Source organism: Bufo bufo, chromosome 3 (assembly GCF_905171765.1).
Source record: "Bufo bufo chromosome 3, aBufBuf1.1, whole genome shotgun sequence".
In the NCBI taxonomy this organism is placed as follows: domain Eukaryota; kingdom Metazoa; phylum Chordata; class Amphibia; order Anura; family Bufonidae; genus Bufo; species Bufo bufo.
Window position 1 is genome coordinate 225,457,293 of NC_053391.1, and position 19,326 is coordinate 225,476,618.

Genomic DNA, 19,326 nt, shown 5'->3' on the forward strand with positions numbered 1-19,326 from the left:
GGCTATATTAATAATCATAGTCATATAATCATCTAACAAACACATTGGTGAACCGTAACCAGTAAATAGAAGATAAAAACAACATATTAATGTTCTTAATAGGAGCGTCCAAAGAGTGCACTGTTTCCCAGTGAAGTAAAGTCTAAAATGAGTGTGGAGGAACAGATTGATCGAATGAAGCGTCATCAAAGTGGCTCAATGAAAGAGAAGAGACGGAGTCTTCAGCTCCCTTCTGGTCAGCCGACAGAACCCAGCACTGCAAAACCAGCAGGCTCATACCGAGTGGTGAGTCAAGCTTTACTTTCCATATTTCTACCTATACCAAGCAAATTCATCCATATGCCCTGTAGGCTGCCTATGGACGCTGATCACTTTACTCCTTGGTGACAGGTGCGGAGACATCGTAGCATTCATGAGGTAGACATTTCAGACCTCGAAGCTGCTATCCGATCCCAAGAGACCCAAAGGGTATATGAATCTCCACGAGAAGAAATTGCCCGTCTGCGCAAAATGGAGCTGGATCCTCAGGGCTTTGATATGGATATCAACAGAGAGGTAATCATCTTAATAAAATACCTTACATATAACTTTCAGTCACCTTTTTCTAACTCGCCTGTATAATTCCTACCCCTTCTCCTACCTACCTCAATCATTTACTTACATTATTCTTCCTGTCGCACAAATTTTATCTATTTTCCGGTTAACCTTTTCCTGTTTTACCAACATAACTGTTCCCCTCTGTGTTTCAGATCAGCACACCAGACAAGGTGCCACTCCCCAAATTTTATATCAGATTTTCCCACTTTACCATATACAGATGTGTGTAACATGAACATTCCCATACTTGTGTTCCACATATGTTGTATACAAGTCACTATGGTCACAATGCACGCCATTACTAACATCTCTGACACCTTGTACATTGTGTGCAGGCTGTATCATTTGCACTGTATGTATCACACTTTGTATGTCCGTCTCTATGTCTCAGCTCTCCACCCCAGACAAGGTGCTCATTCCAGAGCGTTACATTGATATGGAACCTGACAGCCCTCTGAGCCCAGAGGAGATGCAGGAGAAGCAGAGGAAGGTGGAACGGATAAAAACACTTATCGCCAAATCAAGGTTGGACATATTTAGTTAAATCTCATACCTTTTATATGTAGTAGACTAAGTATGGACTGGTAATAAATTGTTATTTGTATTGTATAGATAGGCACTCCACATCTATTCGCACGCAGAGAGATATGTAAATACTAAGTATTTTATTAGTAAAAAAACATGCAATATATGGAACGCACTGGATATAATAAAAAATTTATTGATTAAGAGTAAAACTAAGAATTAAAAATTAAATGGTGTCTCCTTTTTATATCGAATGCTAGTCAAATAGAGATATCATAATATCTTCCTAGAAGGCCTGGAGAAAGGTACCGGTACATTAAAAGTCTAATGATTAATAGCAGCTTGTCGCCGTCCTTGTTATTATATCGTCTTGCTTATGAAATCTAATATACCGTAAGTAATTTTGTCTCTTCCTGAAATGAAAAATAAATGAATAAACAGAAAGCATCAGTGTTTTTTGGTAGATGATATCAACTGTTTGCCGTCCTTATGGGTGTATCCTCCTCTTAATTTTCACAAGGGTAATTGTGTCCTTGTGGCAAACTATGTATCTTTTAATTTTACCAACTGCATATATAATGTATTTATAGGCAGTGGTTTAGTATACTGATCCCCACAAACAATAGGTTCTTGGAAAATGCAGGGTCTATTGATATAGTGCAAAGTTCAAAGTTTGTTGATATAAAACAAAGTTCATTCCGTAGGCAGTTGGGTGTTGCGCCAACCATGGCGTCCCACGTGGCTGTGTTTGCAATACCCAAACTGCCGTGTAAATACCCAAACTGACTATGTAAAAAAACGGGAAAGAGATGTTGATTTTAATTTTTTATATTTTGTTTTTGTGAGCTGATCGGAACTCTCAATTTCACTGTAGGGTGTGGGGGTCTTATTGAAGGAGAAAGGGTCACTATTGACTACAGCATCTCTGTCTCTGATCACAGACCCTACCGGCAGGTGTCTGCTGTATAATACAACAGTCACCTGCCAGTTATGTTTAAAGCCTCGACTTCTGCCGTCCAACTATGACGCCAAGAGGTTAAAAACCGTGAGGAATTGATAGAGAATGAATATTGGAAAATTATTTAGCTTTTCATTATACAAAAGATAAAAATTAAAGGGCTTGTCTCATGAGAGACACCACCTTTCCGAATGCAGCCCAGAGGGTGATTAACTGATTGCTCTAGGTACAATTTCTCATACAGCGGCAGTAGTATTGTAGTATTACATGGAGGCCATTAAGATTAAAGGTCATTTGTGTAATACAGGGACGGATTAAGTCCATAAGAATAGGAGCCACTCTCAAAAAGTGCCTTTTAGAGGGGTGCCTAACAGGGTACCCTTCTCTCTGATGTCCATATGACCTAATAAGAGAAGTGTTATCTTTATGAGACAGCCTTTTTCATTTGCTGAAACTGGAATACCCCTTGAAATGTGCTCTGGAATTCACAGCAAATATTAGAGAGTTTCTTCGGGATAGGTCATTAATATTAGATTGGTGGAGGTCCAACACCTAGAACCCACACTGATCAGCTTTTCTCGGAAGGATTGGAGCTGTACTGCAGTAACCCAGTACAGCCACTACACAATCAATGGATTTTTCTGCTTCCAGCTCCAGGTTGCTGCTGCAAACAGATTGGTGGGGGTTCTGGACCTCCACTGATCTGATATTTATGTTCTATACTGAAGATAGGTCGTCAATATCTAGAACCCAGAAAACCCTTTTAAGATTTTGCTCCAATATTTGCTGTGAATCTGCTTCCATTAGGGGAATCCAAAGCACATTTCAAGGGGCGTTCCAGTTTCAGCAAATTTAAGTAGTTGTCTCATGAAGACAACCTCTGTCCTGTTAGGGCAGGTGGACATCAAAGAGAAGGTTGGGTCCCCTCTAAAAGACGGAATGGAGAACCACTCTGTGAGAAAGGCCCTTATTCTGGCAGGCTTGAGCTGTCTGAATGGCCTACATTACTACATCTGCTTCAGGGGAAATCCCTGGCTGACTTATCCCTGCAAAATCTGTCATTTGCAGGAGGTATGTGAGTGGTGCCTGAGACAATCAGCTGATCCCCCAGTGGGCTGCATTATAAAGAGGGGGTTTTCTCTCTCTCAATGTACATTATTTTCCTGGTTAAAGCCTCATGCATATGACCGTATTTTTGTCATTATTTGCAGATAGCATACAGACCCATTTATTTCTATGGGACTATGCAAACATCCATATTTTTTACAGATCAATGGGACATGTCCTATTTCTGTCCATATTATGGATGAGAATAGCCCTATGTTTTGCAGATTCATTATTTGCAGACAGAAATACAGACACATCAGTGTGCATGAAGCCTAAGATAATTGCGATAAAATTACAAAGAAGTTCTCCTTCGACCCTTACTTTTACAAAAAAAATGGTAAGAGGTAAAGAATGGCGTGTTTTACTCCAACCTAATCTTCTACACCCGGTTTAACCTTAACTTCATAGGCAACTTGGCTTTGGGCAGAAGACCAGAGTAATCTGAGACATATTTGTTGCTAAGAATGTGCTGCCTGACATCCCTGGTAAAAAGAATGATTGTGACCCAGGTTTTAGACATAGGTGTATTTATAGCAACCAAACTTGTGACAGCAGAGCAAGGATATAGCAGCTTGGTTGCAGTCACTATGCCATTCTTCAAACAAAAACCGCTATAGCAGTAAATACCCACTAGGGAAGAATAAAGCACTATAAACATGAACACCTTCCCAATATTTTAAAATATACCTTTTAATAAATTATCATAAAAAACTGGCCTACGACCGGCCTAAGTCCCAAGGGTCAAGACGACACATACAATCTCATTATGTAATTGTCCTCAGTATCAAAGATACTCAGTTATTTACTCACGGTTAGCTGAAATCACATTAGATGGAGTGATGGTGTGATTCTCAATTTTTCTTTGATACCATCTACAAAGGACCTTTCATCGTCTTCATCTCTGGACCCTATTCATCATCTCTGTCCCTCCATTCAGCCGAAAATCACCCCATCTAATGTGATTTCAGCTAACCGTGAGTAAATACTGAGTATCTTTGATACTGAGGACAATTACATAATACGATTGTATGTGTCGTCTTGACCCTTGGGACTTAGTCCGGCCGTAGGCCAGTTTTTTCTGAGAATTTGTTAAAAGGTATATTTTAAAATATTGGGAAGGTGTTCATTCTTCATCTCAGCTGATCTTACTAGTTAGGGTATTTTCACACTTGCATTGTGAGAATCCGGCAGGCAGTTCCTTCGCCGGAACTGCCTGCCGGATCCGGAAATCCGTATGCAAATGATATCATTTGTAGATGGATCCGGATGCGGATTCGTCTGACAAATGCATTGAAATACCGGATCTGTCTCTCCGGTGTCATCTGGAAAAATGGATCTGGTATTTATTATTTTCACATTTTTAAAGGTCTGCGCATGTGCAGACCTGAAGACCGGGTCCGTCAATGCGGCAATTTTAATGCTGGATCCGGCACTAATACATTTCAATGGAAATTAATGCTGGATCCAGCATTCCAGCAAGTGTTCCGAAATTTTGGACGGAGAAAATACCGCAGCATGCTGGAGTATTTTCTCTGGCCAAATACTGTAAAGAGGGACTGAACTGATGCATCCTGATGAATCCTGAAAGGATTGCTCTCCATTCAGAATGCATGAAACTGATCAGTTTTTTTCTGGTATTGAGCCCCTAGGACAGAACTCAATACTGAAAAAGAATAACGCTGGTGTGAAAGTAGCCTTAGATTGTTCTTAAATGCAGACAAGGTGTTTGGTAATGGCTAAAGATTCAGCTCATCATACTTATGCATGCTATGTCTTCTCTGTCTGTTTTTAAGTTTGCAGAATGTTATTCCATTGAGTGACTCTGAGATGGAGTTGCCTCCAGATCCTGAATCTCAGCTTCAGGAGCAGGAGAAGCGCATTGAGTTATCCTGCACTCTGGCTGCAGAAGCTTCTCGTCGTGGTCGTCTTCTGTCTGGTAAGAAATGCTGTACTTTTCCACCACCACCAGCTCTTGGCACAGCTTTCATCAGATCACATTAACTACAACCATGCTGTAAGGACATTGCTTAGATGAAGCCATTTATGGCAGTACAAATATTTAAAGGGGTTGTCAGAGCTTAACCCGGACACAACCCCCCTTTCAGCCCCTGTGAGTTGAAGCCCCAGGCTTTTTCTTAGGATCTGGTGACATATCGGGTTATGCTAGGCGGAGGCTTCCACCTAACAGTGAGCCTGGTGCCGTGACTGGCGCTAATTGGCGGTCTTTAGCGCTGCTAGCTGGAAGCCTCCGCCTAGCAGTGTAAAAAGGTAAACCAACAGCCCTTGTCCTGGGCAAGGGGGAACATTGGAGCATGAAATGGTTCATTGCTCAACTCAGAGGGGCTGAGTTGGGGAAGAAGGGGTTATGTCCAGGTTCAGCTTTGAGCCCGGACAACCCCTTTAATAGATTTATCACAGATGAAAAATCTTCTTTCCTAAGTTTCGTACTCTTAAAAACCTGAAATTGGAAGAGATCAATAAAATATTGAAAAATCATAGACATGACTAGTATTCATTGACGTCTGAAGATAGATTTTTCTATTGCATCAGACTTACTCCGTACCGCATGTGAATTTAATAAGCCAACCCTTTGTGTCCAGTTTAATGAGAACAAGAGAGGTTCAGATGGTGACACAGTCCAGGGGCTTTTTTCTATATCACTGGCATTGTTGCAGTAGACTGACTTAGAGATGTTTCTGAGTATTTTGTCTTCCTCAGAATAGCTTTCCTTTTGTTATAGACATGGTCTCATTAACTATCAGGAACATAGGGGATGAGGAAGCCCTCTGGTATCAGCTGCAGTAACTAGGGCTGTAATTTTTCTCTATAGAATGGCTCAAACACTTGAGTGCTCAACTCATGACATTGCTGAAATAGTTCTCTTTCATCAATATACAGTCTGCCGTTATCTACTGCCCTTTGGAAAGTAGCATCAATCTGCAACAGTATTTTGCTATCTGTTCCAATGATTTCATACTTTCATAGGAAAAAAACATAAAATTTATAGGGTGATGAGGCTGGACTGATGTAGACAGTTAATGCACTGACCAGTGCTATGGAATCTTTCTTCACAAACCTGATTAATAAAACAATATAATTATTACCAGTAACTGAAGTCTTTCCTAGGAAGTACTATCCGGTAGGTGTCATCTAATCAGGTGTTTTGTTGGATCACATTCTGCTTCTACTTGGACAAAGGATAGTCAGTCCCTTTATTTTATATAACCACGTCCTATAACGAGATATAACATGGGATGAGAGAGATTTTCAGTTAAGAAATATTGCACAAACTCTCTGTAACTCTAGAGAAGCGTACTAAAGTGTCTTCACCGTCTGCACTTTTCGCATCTTATTCTGGTAGGTTTTGTTTGGAAAGAGCATAAGATGCCAAATCCCGTTTCTCCTTTTTTTTCCCTAAGGCCCCTTAGCAGACGAGCGATAACGGATTAGGTCCGGATGCGTTCAGTTGAAAATGGCGCGATTTCGCAAGCAAGTTCATTCAGCTTTCCCTGCGAATTGCGTTCAGTTGTTCAGTTTTTTATTGCGCTAGTGCAATGTGCATTGATGCGTTTTTTTCACACGCATGATAAACAAACTGAAGGTTTCCAACAACGTCTCTTGCTTGTGGATGAGATGTGATTTTCATCACGAGCAGCCCCATTCACTTCTATGGGGCAAGCTTTGTGTGAAAAACGCAGAATATAGAAACATGCTGCGCTTTTCACGCAACGCAACAAGAGATGTGTGAACAACAACGCTCATGTACACAGACCCATTAAAATGAAGGGGTCAGGATTCAGTGTGGGCGCAATGCGTTTCGGCATCACGCATTGCACCCGCGCGGAATACTCACGTTTTTCACTGATGGTTGCTAAGAGATGTTTGTAAAGCCTTCCGTTTTTTATCACGTTGCGTGAAAAAATCATCAACGCATTGCTCCCACGTGGAAAAAACTGAACAACTGAATGCAATCGCAGACAAAAATGACTGAACTTGCTTGCAAATTGTGCGAGTTTCACTGAACGCATCCGTAGCCATCCGTCACGCTATCGTGTGAAAGAGGGCTAACATAGACACTGTTACACACATTAACCCCTTCATGCTTGCTGCATCATCTCATTCTCATTTTCTGTTTCCAGCAATGTGGTGCCACCCCGCAGCCCCCCTACGTCTCCCACGTCCCCAGCTCCTCAGACCTTCCCCTCTTCTCCTGAGCGCACGGCTCTAGGGAGCGGCAGCAACAGCAGTGACAGCGCTGAGGAATACGGGGCGAACATCATGTGTGTCTGAGCCACAGTGTAAGAAGCTACTTCCCCTTCATGTATGCGTATGATAGCTGTACAAAATATAGCTGAAACATTTTTTGCAACGGAATACAGTTTATAGTTTTGGAGAACAGTAAATAGGTTCAGAATGTATGTGTGACTGTTTTATAATGTTTTGGGTCGTTTTTATGTTAGAGGATAGCACTCATGTAAGATCTACTATTTAGAAGACATTCATAAAATGAATATAAGATATTTAGGATGAAATTATCCAACACCAACAGTGAGTTAGATGGCGTTCTTGTAAATAGTCATGTGGCAAGTGATAGCCTTCCTGTCATTAAGCATAGAACAGAAGTGGTATACATTTTAAGAGACAAAATAAGTGCAGTAAAGAGTTGATATTGGGCATTACCAACCAGCCCGCCAGAGTACCAGGCTTTCTGTTGGGCCCAGGCTGTGACACAATAATGGGCCCCAAAGATCCAGCCGTAGACAGCCCCATTTGTAGGTGACTATGGACCCAATAAACTAATAACTTGCTGCCAGGGTTTGGTAGTCATGAGATAAATCACAAATAACCTTTTTTAAAGGGGGTTTTCACATAAAGAGCATTTATCACCTATAGACAAGATGATAAATATATGATCGCCAGCCCCGGAGAACAGTGGTCCCTAACTCCCCTGTGTATATTCACCAGTCCCATAGACAGTGAAAGGAGCGGTGGTCATGTATGTGCACTATCACTTGATTTACACAGGGGACCTGGAGACCAGGTTCTTGGGATCGTGCAGGTCGGATCCCCCATTGATCAGACATTGTTCACCTATCCTGTGAATAGCTGATAAATGTTCTTTATAGAAAAACCCCTTTAACTTATTGATGGCATGTTCTGTGTGTAATAATAATGATACCAAAGACAGTAATACAAACCAAGTAAAGGGCAGCTGTCAAGTTCTAGACACCTTTTAAAGCTGAAATCCTCAGCATTTTAAGAAATCAGCCCCACTAGTTTCATTATTTTTTCTAACTCCCATAAAATAGTTTCAGGAATCCATCTAATAAACTAAAACATCATACAATATTAATAGACTGTATGAATATGTGATGCATCTGAAGCAATTACGGAAATTCGAGACTGATCATTCCCCTATACCATGGTAGCTTTCCTCTGTAAATTTCTTCTCTCCGTCCTTCTTTCCCTATTTTATCCTCTCCCATTAGCGGCCCTTTTCACTTAGCTCTCTATCTGTCTTTTCTTCTCTATCTCACCAGTTCAGTGACTTGATATTTGGTACTTACGTCTCCAATTCTTTTCTTTATCGTTTCCATACAGCTCAGGCAGCCACAGCTGCAAAGTTACACAGAGCCTAGTTGTAATATAGGCTCTCCTTGTGCTGCTCCCACCTGATGCCAGATCTCAACGCAGTTCTCCACACTCAATGGAACCCGCACCATCAGTGAAGAGAAGAGCCTGGAATGGGAGATGCATTGCAGCATTCATGGAAAAGCAATGCCCAGTTCTTTACCAATCTTGTCACCATTTGGTATATAGATAATTTACTTATTGCAGAATATGCTGATATATGCAAGGACATATCTAAGAATCTACATGAGAATCACCAAGCCGTTCTGCTAGAAGAATTTATCACTTTTGTCATGGCGGTCACAACAGCTCCATAGGATGTCACTTATGAAGGAACTAGGCCACCAAAATCATCTACCAGATGACTGACCTGTATGATTCAAGTGACTTTATGGCTCATCTAATGCTCGTTTTTAACAATGAACGCCTGCAGCATCTCTCCAAGCTTGAGCTGCGTTTTCTTTGTAAAGCAATAACCACATCTGAATAGCATTCCCATAGCCCTTCTGCTATATTCTATGTATATATTGTGCCAGGATAACCAGTAACCTGCCACAGCCATTTTGCATAGTGTACAAAGCATATTGTTCTCTATATATAGCTATATATATTTTACTTTATGATAAAGAATATTTATTGTATGTATATAATTATGATATGTAATGGTCGTATAGGTTATGAAAGCTAAAGACCTATGGGCCATGTACTATTTCGGGATCAAGAGATCAGACACTGAGTGGATCGAAGGAGCTCTTTCCAGTAACATTGCATCCCAAAATAAATGCCTCACAAAGTCTGTGGACCATTTCTAGCTATGTCTTTTTTTTTATTTCTAACTGATGTGTAATACATTTAGCTTAAGTAACAAATTAAAACATTGAAAAATGTGTGAAACAGATGTCTACAGCACTTGCGCTAGACAAAAATGTAGAGGCTTTTGCAAAATATCCTCTTAATCTTTTAATATAGCTTCTGAATTTGTACAATGTGTAAGATATCAACCTAAAAGAGGTGAAGCAAATGGACTGTGAGGAGATGGCGCCTATGGTATTGCTCTCATGTGGTGGTGGAAACTTGTTGCATATCTGAATTGAATAGTACAGTACTCTTTTTATATGTCCATCCATCATTGTAAGACTGGCCATACACATAAGATACCTGCTGACAGAACTCTTATTTGCCCAACAGTTATGACTCCTGATTTCCTCATACACATGACTGCTCAGGTTAGCTCACGGCAGAAGAAGCCATGCCCGCACTCCTCTGCCAGTGGCTTATATCTCCCAGAGAACAAAAGGAGTAGGCAATTGAAATCCAACTGCCCGATCCGTATCTCTCTCGAAATCTGCTTTCGAGGGAGAGTCAGGAGGTCTCCATACATCTAATGAGTATGGCCAGCTTAAGAATTCCAATCGATGTGTTCATACCAAAACTCCATTACATGGGACCGTTTCAATATGAACCTTATCATAATACTGATGCATTGTGACTGGTACCAAATGGAAGCCTCTGGTCAACCCCTGTTTGTATAGTTTATTCCTGTGAGTGAGAAAAACTGTTCCTGATGGAATAGTGGAAGAGGGAACTTGAATGTGTGGTACAGTTTTGTAAATATAGATGAGTCTTGTATATGCAGGTTTTAGTCTGTTTTTGTCATAGATGCCTTGTATATACATATACCCAAAGGTTTGTTGTAGCCTAAAGAGGAAAATACTATTAAAACAATTTTGAATTGAAAATTTCAGCTGTGGCCTTCAAAAACGATAGTCATAGGAACATGCAAAATGTGTAAGAGTTTGTTTTCTATAAGAAAAACTCCAGTCTTAACAAAATTTTACATTGATGGTCTCCTAAGCGTCCTTTTAGACAGCAGATTTTTGTCCCCTTAAAGCGGTATTCTGGTAGGTAAAAGTTTTTCCCTATTCACAGGATAGGGGATAACTATCAGACCGTTAGGAGTCCTACTGCGGGGACCCCCACCGATCACAAGAACGGGGGCCCATACCCCCTGCTGCTCCCCTGAAATGACCGCAGGACCAGTTGCACATGTGCGCAGCTGCTCCATTCATTTCTATGTGAGTTCCGTAGATAGCCGAGCGCTCTACAGCAATACAACATGTCAGTTGGCATTCGTTGAGTGGCAAGTAAATTAACACGATCTTCCCCATACAATTGCATACATTGCATTTGTGGGCACTGTATCCCCTGTTTACATAGGGTAAAGTACTGCCAACAGACTACGATTTTTAATGTCTGCGAAGACTGGGCAAACAAGCATGTTTACACAGGGCAATGATCGGGCGAATGAGCGTTCGTAGGAATGTTTATTCCCAATCATCAACTGTTCTTCTCCAGAACAAAACATAGCTGGTGCATAATTGTCTCCATCTGCCTTCTAAACCCTGTGTACGGAGAGGGAATTAACATACTGGCAAAGGACAGCATGTGTCTTGGTGATAGCAGCCGTACACTGCTACATTCGATCTGCATTTTTTTATTTCAATGGGGCACAAAACATGTGTGCTGTCCACATCCTTGTGTCCGTTCTGCAGCCCCACAAAAAAGATTGAACATAGTCATGTGATTCTTGTCCATTTTGCAGACAATAATAGGCATTGACTTGTTACATTGGTTCTGCAAAAAAAGGATGCAACATGGATGTCATCCGTATTTTGCAGATCCGCAAAATACATACAGTCATGTGAATGCACTCTAACAGTGTATACACACATAGCACAGGCTTCTACAATATTCACTTAAAGAGGTTGTGCAAGGTTTTGCATGGTTTTGGCAACCCCCCCCATTTGGCCAGACCTGCTAAGGAAAGATGACTTACCTGCTTCCCGGTGCTTGCCCCCTGCTTCTCCTGTGGACTCCCTCAATGTCAACCTCTGGTTTGATATCGCTGCGGTGGTGACCTGCTTCCCTTACGTCATGACAGTCTCATGATATAAGGGGATCCGGTTTCTGCCACGTTCAGTGATTGGTTTCGGTGATGCAGTAAAACCTCATGTTGAGATCAAGGGGCCCAACGGAGCATCGCAGGCCTGGAGGAAAAGGAGCGGAGAGCCAGTTTCGGGAAGCAGGTTAGTAATCTTTCCTATACAGGTCCGGCCAAGTGTGTATGTTATTAATTGAGATAAATACCTTTACTTGGGGGGTACCCCCCGCTGATGCTGCCAACCTGCCTGATTTTTTTTAAATATCGCTCCTGTGCCCCGCTGATGCCACCTGTAGTTTTCCCGCTCAGTATGTTAATGAGGAGGAGACGCCAGGGTTTCTCAAGGGGTGTCTCCTTCTCCCTGGCTGTAGCGCGTTCCAATCACATCGGAGAGGGTCACATCCAGGGAGAAAAAAAAAACTCACCTTCTCCCTGACTGTGACGCTCTCTGCTGTGATTGGATCGCGGCACAGCCAGGGAGAAGGTGATGCCCATTGAGAAACCCTGGCATCTCCTCCTCCTTGTACCGATGCTCTGTATTAGCATACTGAGCAGGAAAACTACAGGGGAACACAGCGGGACGCAGAAGCAATATTTTAAAAAATCAGGCAGGGTGGCAGCATCAGCTTGTACCCCGCAAGTAAAGGTATTTATGTAAATTAATAAAAAAGCATGAAAGGTCCTCTTTAATGAGAAATGTCATGCCGTAAATTTCAACACCATAAGGGCTCATGTAAACGTGTAAAGTCCGTGCCCGTGCTGTGGACCGCAAATTGCAGTCCGCAATGCACGGGCACCGTCCGTGGGACAGGCGCATGGGGTTCGTAGACCCATTCACTTGAATGGGTCCGCGATCCTTCCGTTCCACAAAAAGATAGAGCAAGTTCTATGTTATTGCGGTGCGGAAGCACGGAACGGAACCCCAGAAAGCACTCCGTAGGGCTTCCGTAGTGTTCCTTCCCGTGCTTCCGTTCCGGACCATTCCGCATCTCCGGATTTGCGGACCCATTGAAATGAATGGGTCCGCACTTGTGATGCAGAATGGCCACAGAACGGTGCCCGTGTATTGCAACCAGATTCCACCTTTCATTTTTCAGAGTTCCTTTGGAAAATTAAAAAGGTGGAATCTGGTTGGTTGCTATGGGCAAGTAAGGCAGTTTTCCTTTACACCAGTTTGATAACCCCCCCCCATGTTTCAAATTTGCAAGTAATCCAATCAGTAGCTAGTGTAAAGTATCATTCAGCATGAGCAACTGTGATAAATTTAGAACATCATTAGACTGGCCTAAGTTTACAGTAAATATTAGTAAATCTGCCCCTATATACTAGATGTTTTTTTGACTGGAGTTTTTGCTTACATGAAATAGCTCCGCACTAGGAATGTGAATGGTAACTATACAAAACCTCAGACGGTGAGGTTACACTTAATGTGTTAAACAATCCTATGAAAAATCAGAATTAGTTGCAGAATGTATTAATGCAGATGTGTGCTAGAAGCCAGAAGAATGCATCACACTTCAGTTATTTGGTCCGTTATTTCCATCAGTAGTGAAGCCTACACAGAGATCAGGTATAATGGAAAGATCTGCTCCTGTTCGGTGTTTTTGACCTGAACTTGGCTTTGGCACACAATACCTGATGAAAATAAGTGACCAAGTAACTGAAGTGTGAACTTGGCCTAAGATGCTTCCTGCTTAAATATACAGCTAAGAAAAATTCTCCCCTTTGTAAAGTACCTGTGCCTCATGGTCATACATAATTGTATGTCATGCAATAATGGATGCAAGTAGATAGATACAACATAAAGGGAAATCAGTATGTTGCAGTAGTTTAATGGAAGGGTTATTTTAGAACGAAGACAACAAAACCATGAATACACTTAAATATTCTGTGTAATATCTTGAACTGTTGACCCTGTAGTGTGGAGAATAATGTATACTTGTAACTTTGGTGGTAATGATAAAGATGGGAGCAGATTGGGTAACTCAGTATTCATGGATTTTATTTTTATTTTTGCACTCTATTTTCCATCTGCTTTTACGTTTGTCTATGTTACTGATTTTACTAGTACTCTAGAAAATAAAGCAAAAAAAAATCTGCAATGTATAATGTGTATGGTATTTGTTGGTACAAAACTGGTAGCACGGTTCTGCACCTTTACAGAGCATATACTCTGAATAATAATAAAATAAAAATACCAGCAAAGTCCGAGTGTGTGCCTTGTATGAAGTATTTAATATAAAATCTAGGTATATAAGTAATACAAATACTTATACAGAGAAAGAGGTGCATCAGTGTCAACAGCATACCCATATGGCCAAAAATACAAATGTTTACTGCATAAAAACTTATACAATTTATTATAAACACTTAAACAAGTACAAGATGCTAATAATAATCTTCTTTAATTTTATAACAACGTAGTCTGCAAACTTTACAATTGGGAAATTAAAGGGGTTGGCCACTTTCTAAAATCATTTCTATAATGCCCTAACCTAGGGGGCACCATCCTAGAAAACCCCTCATGACTTACCTCAGATGCCTGTTTCAGAGTCTTCCGCTGTCCTTGGATCTGTTGTGTAAGCACAGCAACATGTGACTCAAGATCACATGATTTTCTTGCATGACCGCTGCCCCAGATGCATCCTCTTCTGTGCTTAAAATGAAGGCATTCAGTGCATGTGCACATACAGAAGGTTCTGCCGCATGTATCTGCACATGTACTGAATGGCTTCAGCACAATAGTAGAGCAGGATGTGTCCTGGGCAGTGATCAGGTGGGTAAATCATGTGATCCTTGCCATCTTGATTGCCTTGGGTATGGCGGCTGCCAGTGTCCGTAGTATCAATAGCAGGGGACATGGAAATGGAGTATTAGGCTGGGTTCAGACCTGAGCGTTTTACAGCACGTTCCTACGCGCTGTAAAACGCTCAACAGGCAGAAACCAATGTTTCCCTATGGGCATGGTTCTCACCTGAGCGTTTTACAGCGCGTATGAGCGCGCTGTAAAACGCCCTACGCCTCAAGAAGTACAGGAGCTACTTTGGGGCGTTTGCTTGTGTCTGCCCATTCAAAAAAGCCCGATAAAAAGCGCATATCGAATACGCTCAGGTCTGAACCCAGCCTTAAGCGAAGTAATGAGGCAGCTTGGGGTTTCCTAGGATAGTGCAAACTAGATTAGATAATAATAGACATCCTTTGAGACAGTAGCCAACCCCTCTAAAATTGTTGTCCCACATCAGTATTTATGGGATATTGCTAGGATATGCCACAAATGTAATGTGGGTCCCACCTCTGGGACTCATTGCTATCCCCAAACAGTGAAGGGAGAGCAGCTGTTCGGTTAACCTCATTTCTGATGACGACTATAGGAGTTCCAAAAATAGACAAGCGCTCACTTAGCATTGAATGGAGAGAACACCTCATATGGACAGTGTGCTCTCCTTCACTTTGGTGCTCCGTTCTGGTGATAGAAGCGCACCTATCGGACGTTTGTGCCATAGCCTAGCGATTTGCCATAAGTGTTAGAATGGGACAACCACTGTAACTAGCAACTAGAAAGTCAAGTAATCAGAACAAATAAGACAAAAGGAGAGATTGCCCTGCCCTGCCTGTAAGAGCTTACAATCTACATGGGCTCGTGTTAGAAAATAGTTCGAGTGGCACTGCGTTTAACTTCCTCTGCCCTATAAACGGGCTATGTAACATGTGCATCACGGGTGCGAACTTTAGCCACATGACGGTGCTCTGCCCACAGAAAACTTATAGCCAATTCAAACGAAAAGATATATACAGGCGGCACTCACCATTCGGTGCAAACTTCCTTTATTTCCTCCAGGGCTGAGTACGTAAAGCTGGGTACATTAAGGCTGGATACATAAAAGCTGGGTACATGAATGGCTCGGGGCGGACGAACATACAGTGCAGTGTGAGGATATACGGCGACGTAGGGTCCCATTCAAAGAGGCAACCTTGTTGTTTATCAAATTGTATACTAATGCCTCATGTACAGCATGCAACATAGGGGTAGGTATACGATAAATTGCGCTGAGAAGCGATGTTAATCGTGCAGAGAAGCAGTTATTAGATAAAAGCATAGTATTGAGGGTGTGCGATCCAGTTTCACTCTTATATTTTACACATTTTGTAGAATCTATGCTTTTCCCCCCTCTGGTATCAGCACTCCTCCCCATTCGACTCAGATGCTTTTAATTAGCAGGAGTCTGCATAGGGGTATAAATTCCTACCTCTCAGTTGGAGTTCCTGAGAGTGTGTGATAAGGTGAGTTTCACACCTGTTCACATGGTCCAGTGCTGCGTGGCGGCCATTGTTGCTTTGGTGCTGTGCTAGGGGGTTGGTGAAGCCCAGTGCCAAGGTGGCTTTGCCAGGCAGTGGTGATGCTGTTTGACTGCTGGGTCCCGCTTCCTGCTGGTGCGGTGCTGCGGCGCCGGTGGTCGCCACGCAGCACTACGCCAAATTTAGAGTACGATCCGATTAAAAGAGGCAAACTTTTCGTGGTGAGTTGGTCTATGCTTTTTGATCAAATTGTATACTAATGCCTCATGTACAGCATGCAACATAGGGGTAGGTATACGATAAATTGCGCTGAGAAACGATGTAAATTATGATGAAAAGCAGTTACTAGATAAAAGCATAGTATTGAGGATATGCGATCCAGTTTCACTCTTATATTTTACACATATGTGAACTTGTCATTTTATCCGTGATGAAACATAAACACCCTATTATGTAACCAAAATTATGCTCCAATAAACAACACCGTAAGAGAACACCATGTGTATATGATATAACAGAAAAATATGACCTAAGAATGGCAAAACAGCAATGTAAAATGTTTAAAAAAATCTTCCAGGAAAATCGTACAATAACGGACAAACTGGGACCATCCACTGTGCAGGATCAATTAAAAGCACCATAAATATAAAAAAAAAAACTAGGAATTTTAGTGAACAGCAAACTAAGCTGTAAAAACCAGTGTCAGGCAGCTGCTGCCAAGGCCAATAAGATAATGGGTTGCATCAAAAGGGGCATAGATGCCCGTGATGAAAACATAGTCCTACCACTTTACAAATCATTAGTCAGACCACACATTGAGTACTGTGTACAGTTCTGGGCTCCTGTGAACAAGGCAGACATAGCAGAGCTGGAGAGGGTACAGAGGAGGGCAACTAAAGTAAAAACTGGAATGGGGGGACTACAGTACCCTGAAAGATTATCACTTTAGAAAAAAGATGACTGAGGGGAGATCTAATTACTATGTATAAATACACTCACCTAAAGAATTATTAGGAACACCATACTAATACGGTGTTGGACCCCCTTTTGCCTTGAGAACTGCCTTGATTCTATGTGGCATTGATTCAACAAGGTGCTGATAGCATTCTTTAGAAATGTTGGCCCATATTGATAGGATAGCATCTTGCAGTTGATGGAGATTTGAGGGATGCACATCCAGGGCACGAAGCTCCCGTTCCACCACATCCCAAAGATGCTCTATTGGGTTGAGATCTGGTGACTGTGGGGGCCATTTTAGTACAGTGAACTCATTGTCATGTTCAAGAAACCAATTTGAAATGATTCGAGCTTTGTGACATGGTGCATTATCCTGCTGGAAGTAGCCATCAGAGGATGGATACATGTTCTCATTCTGTTTACGCCAAATTCGGACTCTACCATTTGAATGTCTCAACAGAAATCGAGACTCATCAGACCAGGCAACATTTTTCCAGTCTTCAACAGTCCAATTTTGGTGAGCTTGTGCAAATTGTAGCCTCTTTTTCCTATTTGTAGTGGAGATGAGTTGTACCCGGTGGGGTCTTCTGCTGTTGTAGCCCATCCGCCTCAAGGTTGTGCGTGTTGTGGCTTCACAAATGCTTTGCTGCATACCTCGGTTGTAACGAGTGGTTATTTCAGTCAACGTTGCTCTTCTATCAGCTTGAATCAGTCGGCCCATTCTCCTCTGACCTCTAGCATCCACAAGGACTGCCGCATACTGGATGTTTTTCCCTTTTCACACCATTCTTTGTAAACCCTAGAAATGGTTGTGCGTGAAAATCCCAGTAACTGAGCAGATTGTGAAATACTCAGACCGGCCCGTCTGGCACCAACAACCACGCCACGCTCAAAATTGCTTAAATCACCTTTCTTTCCCATTCTGACATTCAGTTTGGAGTTCAGGAGATTGTCTTGACCAGGACCACACCCCTAAATGCATTGAAGAAACTGCCATGTGATTGGTTGACTAGATAATTGCATTAATGAGAAATAGAACAGGTGTTTTTAATAATTCTTTAGGTGAGTGTATATCAGGGGTCAGTACAGAGATCATCTATTTATCCCCAGGACTGTAACTGTGACAAGGGGACATTCTCTGCGTCTGGAGGAAAGAAGGTTTGTACACAAACATAGAAGAGGATTCTTTATGGTAAGAGCAGTGAGACTATGGAACTCTCTGCCTGACGAGGTGGTGATGGTGAACTCACTAAAAGAGTTGAAGAGGGGCCTGGATGTATTTCTGGAGTGTAATAAAATTACAGGCTATAGCTACTAAAAATGGGTCGTTGATCCAGGGAGTTATCTGATTACCTGAATGAAGTCGGGAAGGAATTTTTTTTCCCCTTAAAGGGTTTCTATCACTTCGTTTCACCTATTTAGCTTTCAGACACTAGCGATCCGCTAGTGTCTGCTTTATCTAACCATCCTAATACACTGCGTGCAGAATTATTAGGCAAATTAGTATTTTGACCACATCATCCTCTTTATGCATGATGTCTTACTCCAAGCTGTATAGGCTCGAAAGCCTACTACCAATTAAGCATATTAGGTGATGTGCATCTCTGTAATGAGAAGGGGTGTGGTCTAATGACATCAACACCCTATATTAGGTGTGCATAATTATTAGGGAACTTCCTTTCCTTTGGCAAAATGGGTCAAAAGAAGGACTTGACAGGCTCAGAAAAGTCAAAAATAGTGAGATATCTTGCAGAGGGATGCAGCACTCTTAAAATTGCAAAGCTTCTGAAGCGTGATCATCGAACAATCAAGCGTTTCATTCAAAATAGTCAACAGGGTCGCAAGAAGCGTGTGGAAAAACCAAGGCGCAAAATAACTGCCCATGAACTGAGAAAAGTCAAGCGTGCAGCTGCCAAGATGCCACTTGCCACCAGTTTGGCCATATTTCAGAGCTGCAACATCACTGGAGTGCACAAAAGCACAAGGTGTGCAATACTCAGAGACATGGCCAAGGTAAGAAAGGCTGAAAGACGACCACCACTGAACAAGACACACAAGCTGAAACGTCAAGACTGGGCCAAGAAATATCTCAAGACTGATTTTTCTAAGGTTTTATGGACTGATGAAATGAGAGTGAGTCTTGATGGGCCAGATGGATGGGCCCGTGGCTGGATTGGTAAAGGGCAGAGAGCTCCAGCCCGACTCAGACGCCAGCAAGGTGGAGGTGGAGTACTGGTTTGGGCTGGTATCATCAAAGATGAGCTTGTGGGGCCTTTTCGGGTTGAGGATGGAGTCAAGCTCAACTCCCAGTCCT

At 42.0% G+C, this 19,326-nt stretch overlaps 1 protein-coding gene across 12 annotated transcripts in view; it reads left to right on the forward strand.

Annotated features, from left to right (window-relative positions):
- Positions 1-9,706, forward strand: part of PLEKHA6 (pleckstrin homology domain containing A6) — a 128,993-nt gene extending 119,287 nt beyond the window's left edge. For 9 of the 12 annotated variants that reach the window (XM_040424001.1, XM_040423993.1, XM_040423997.1 and 6 more), the window contains 6 exons: positions 103-285; positions 391-555; positions 989-1,122; positions 4,981-5,123; positions 7,327-7,485; positions 8,789-9,706. In XM_040424001.1, the coding sequence (XP_040279935.1) occupies positions 103-285; positions 391-555; positions 989-1,122; positions 4,981-5,123; positions 7,327-7,415 (714 nt within the window). In that variant the 3' untranslated portion in view covers positions 7,416-7,485; positions 8,789-9,706. Of the gene's footprint in view, positions 1-102; positions 286-390; positions 556-749; positions 932-988; positions 1,123-4,980; positions 5,124-7,326; positions 7,486-8,788 lie in introns of those variants that run through there. The other 3 variants (XM_040424003.1, XM_040424004.1, XM_040424005.1) reach the window with 3 other exon arrangements.
- Positions 9,707-19,326: the final 9,620 nt, after the last annotated feature.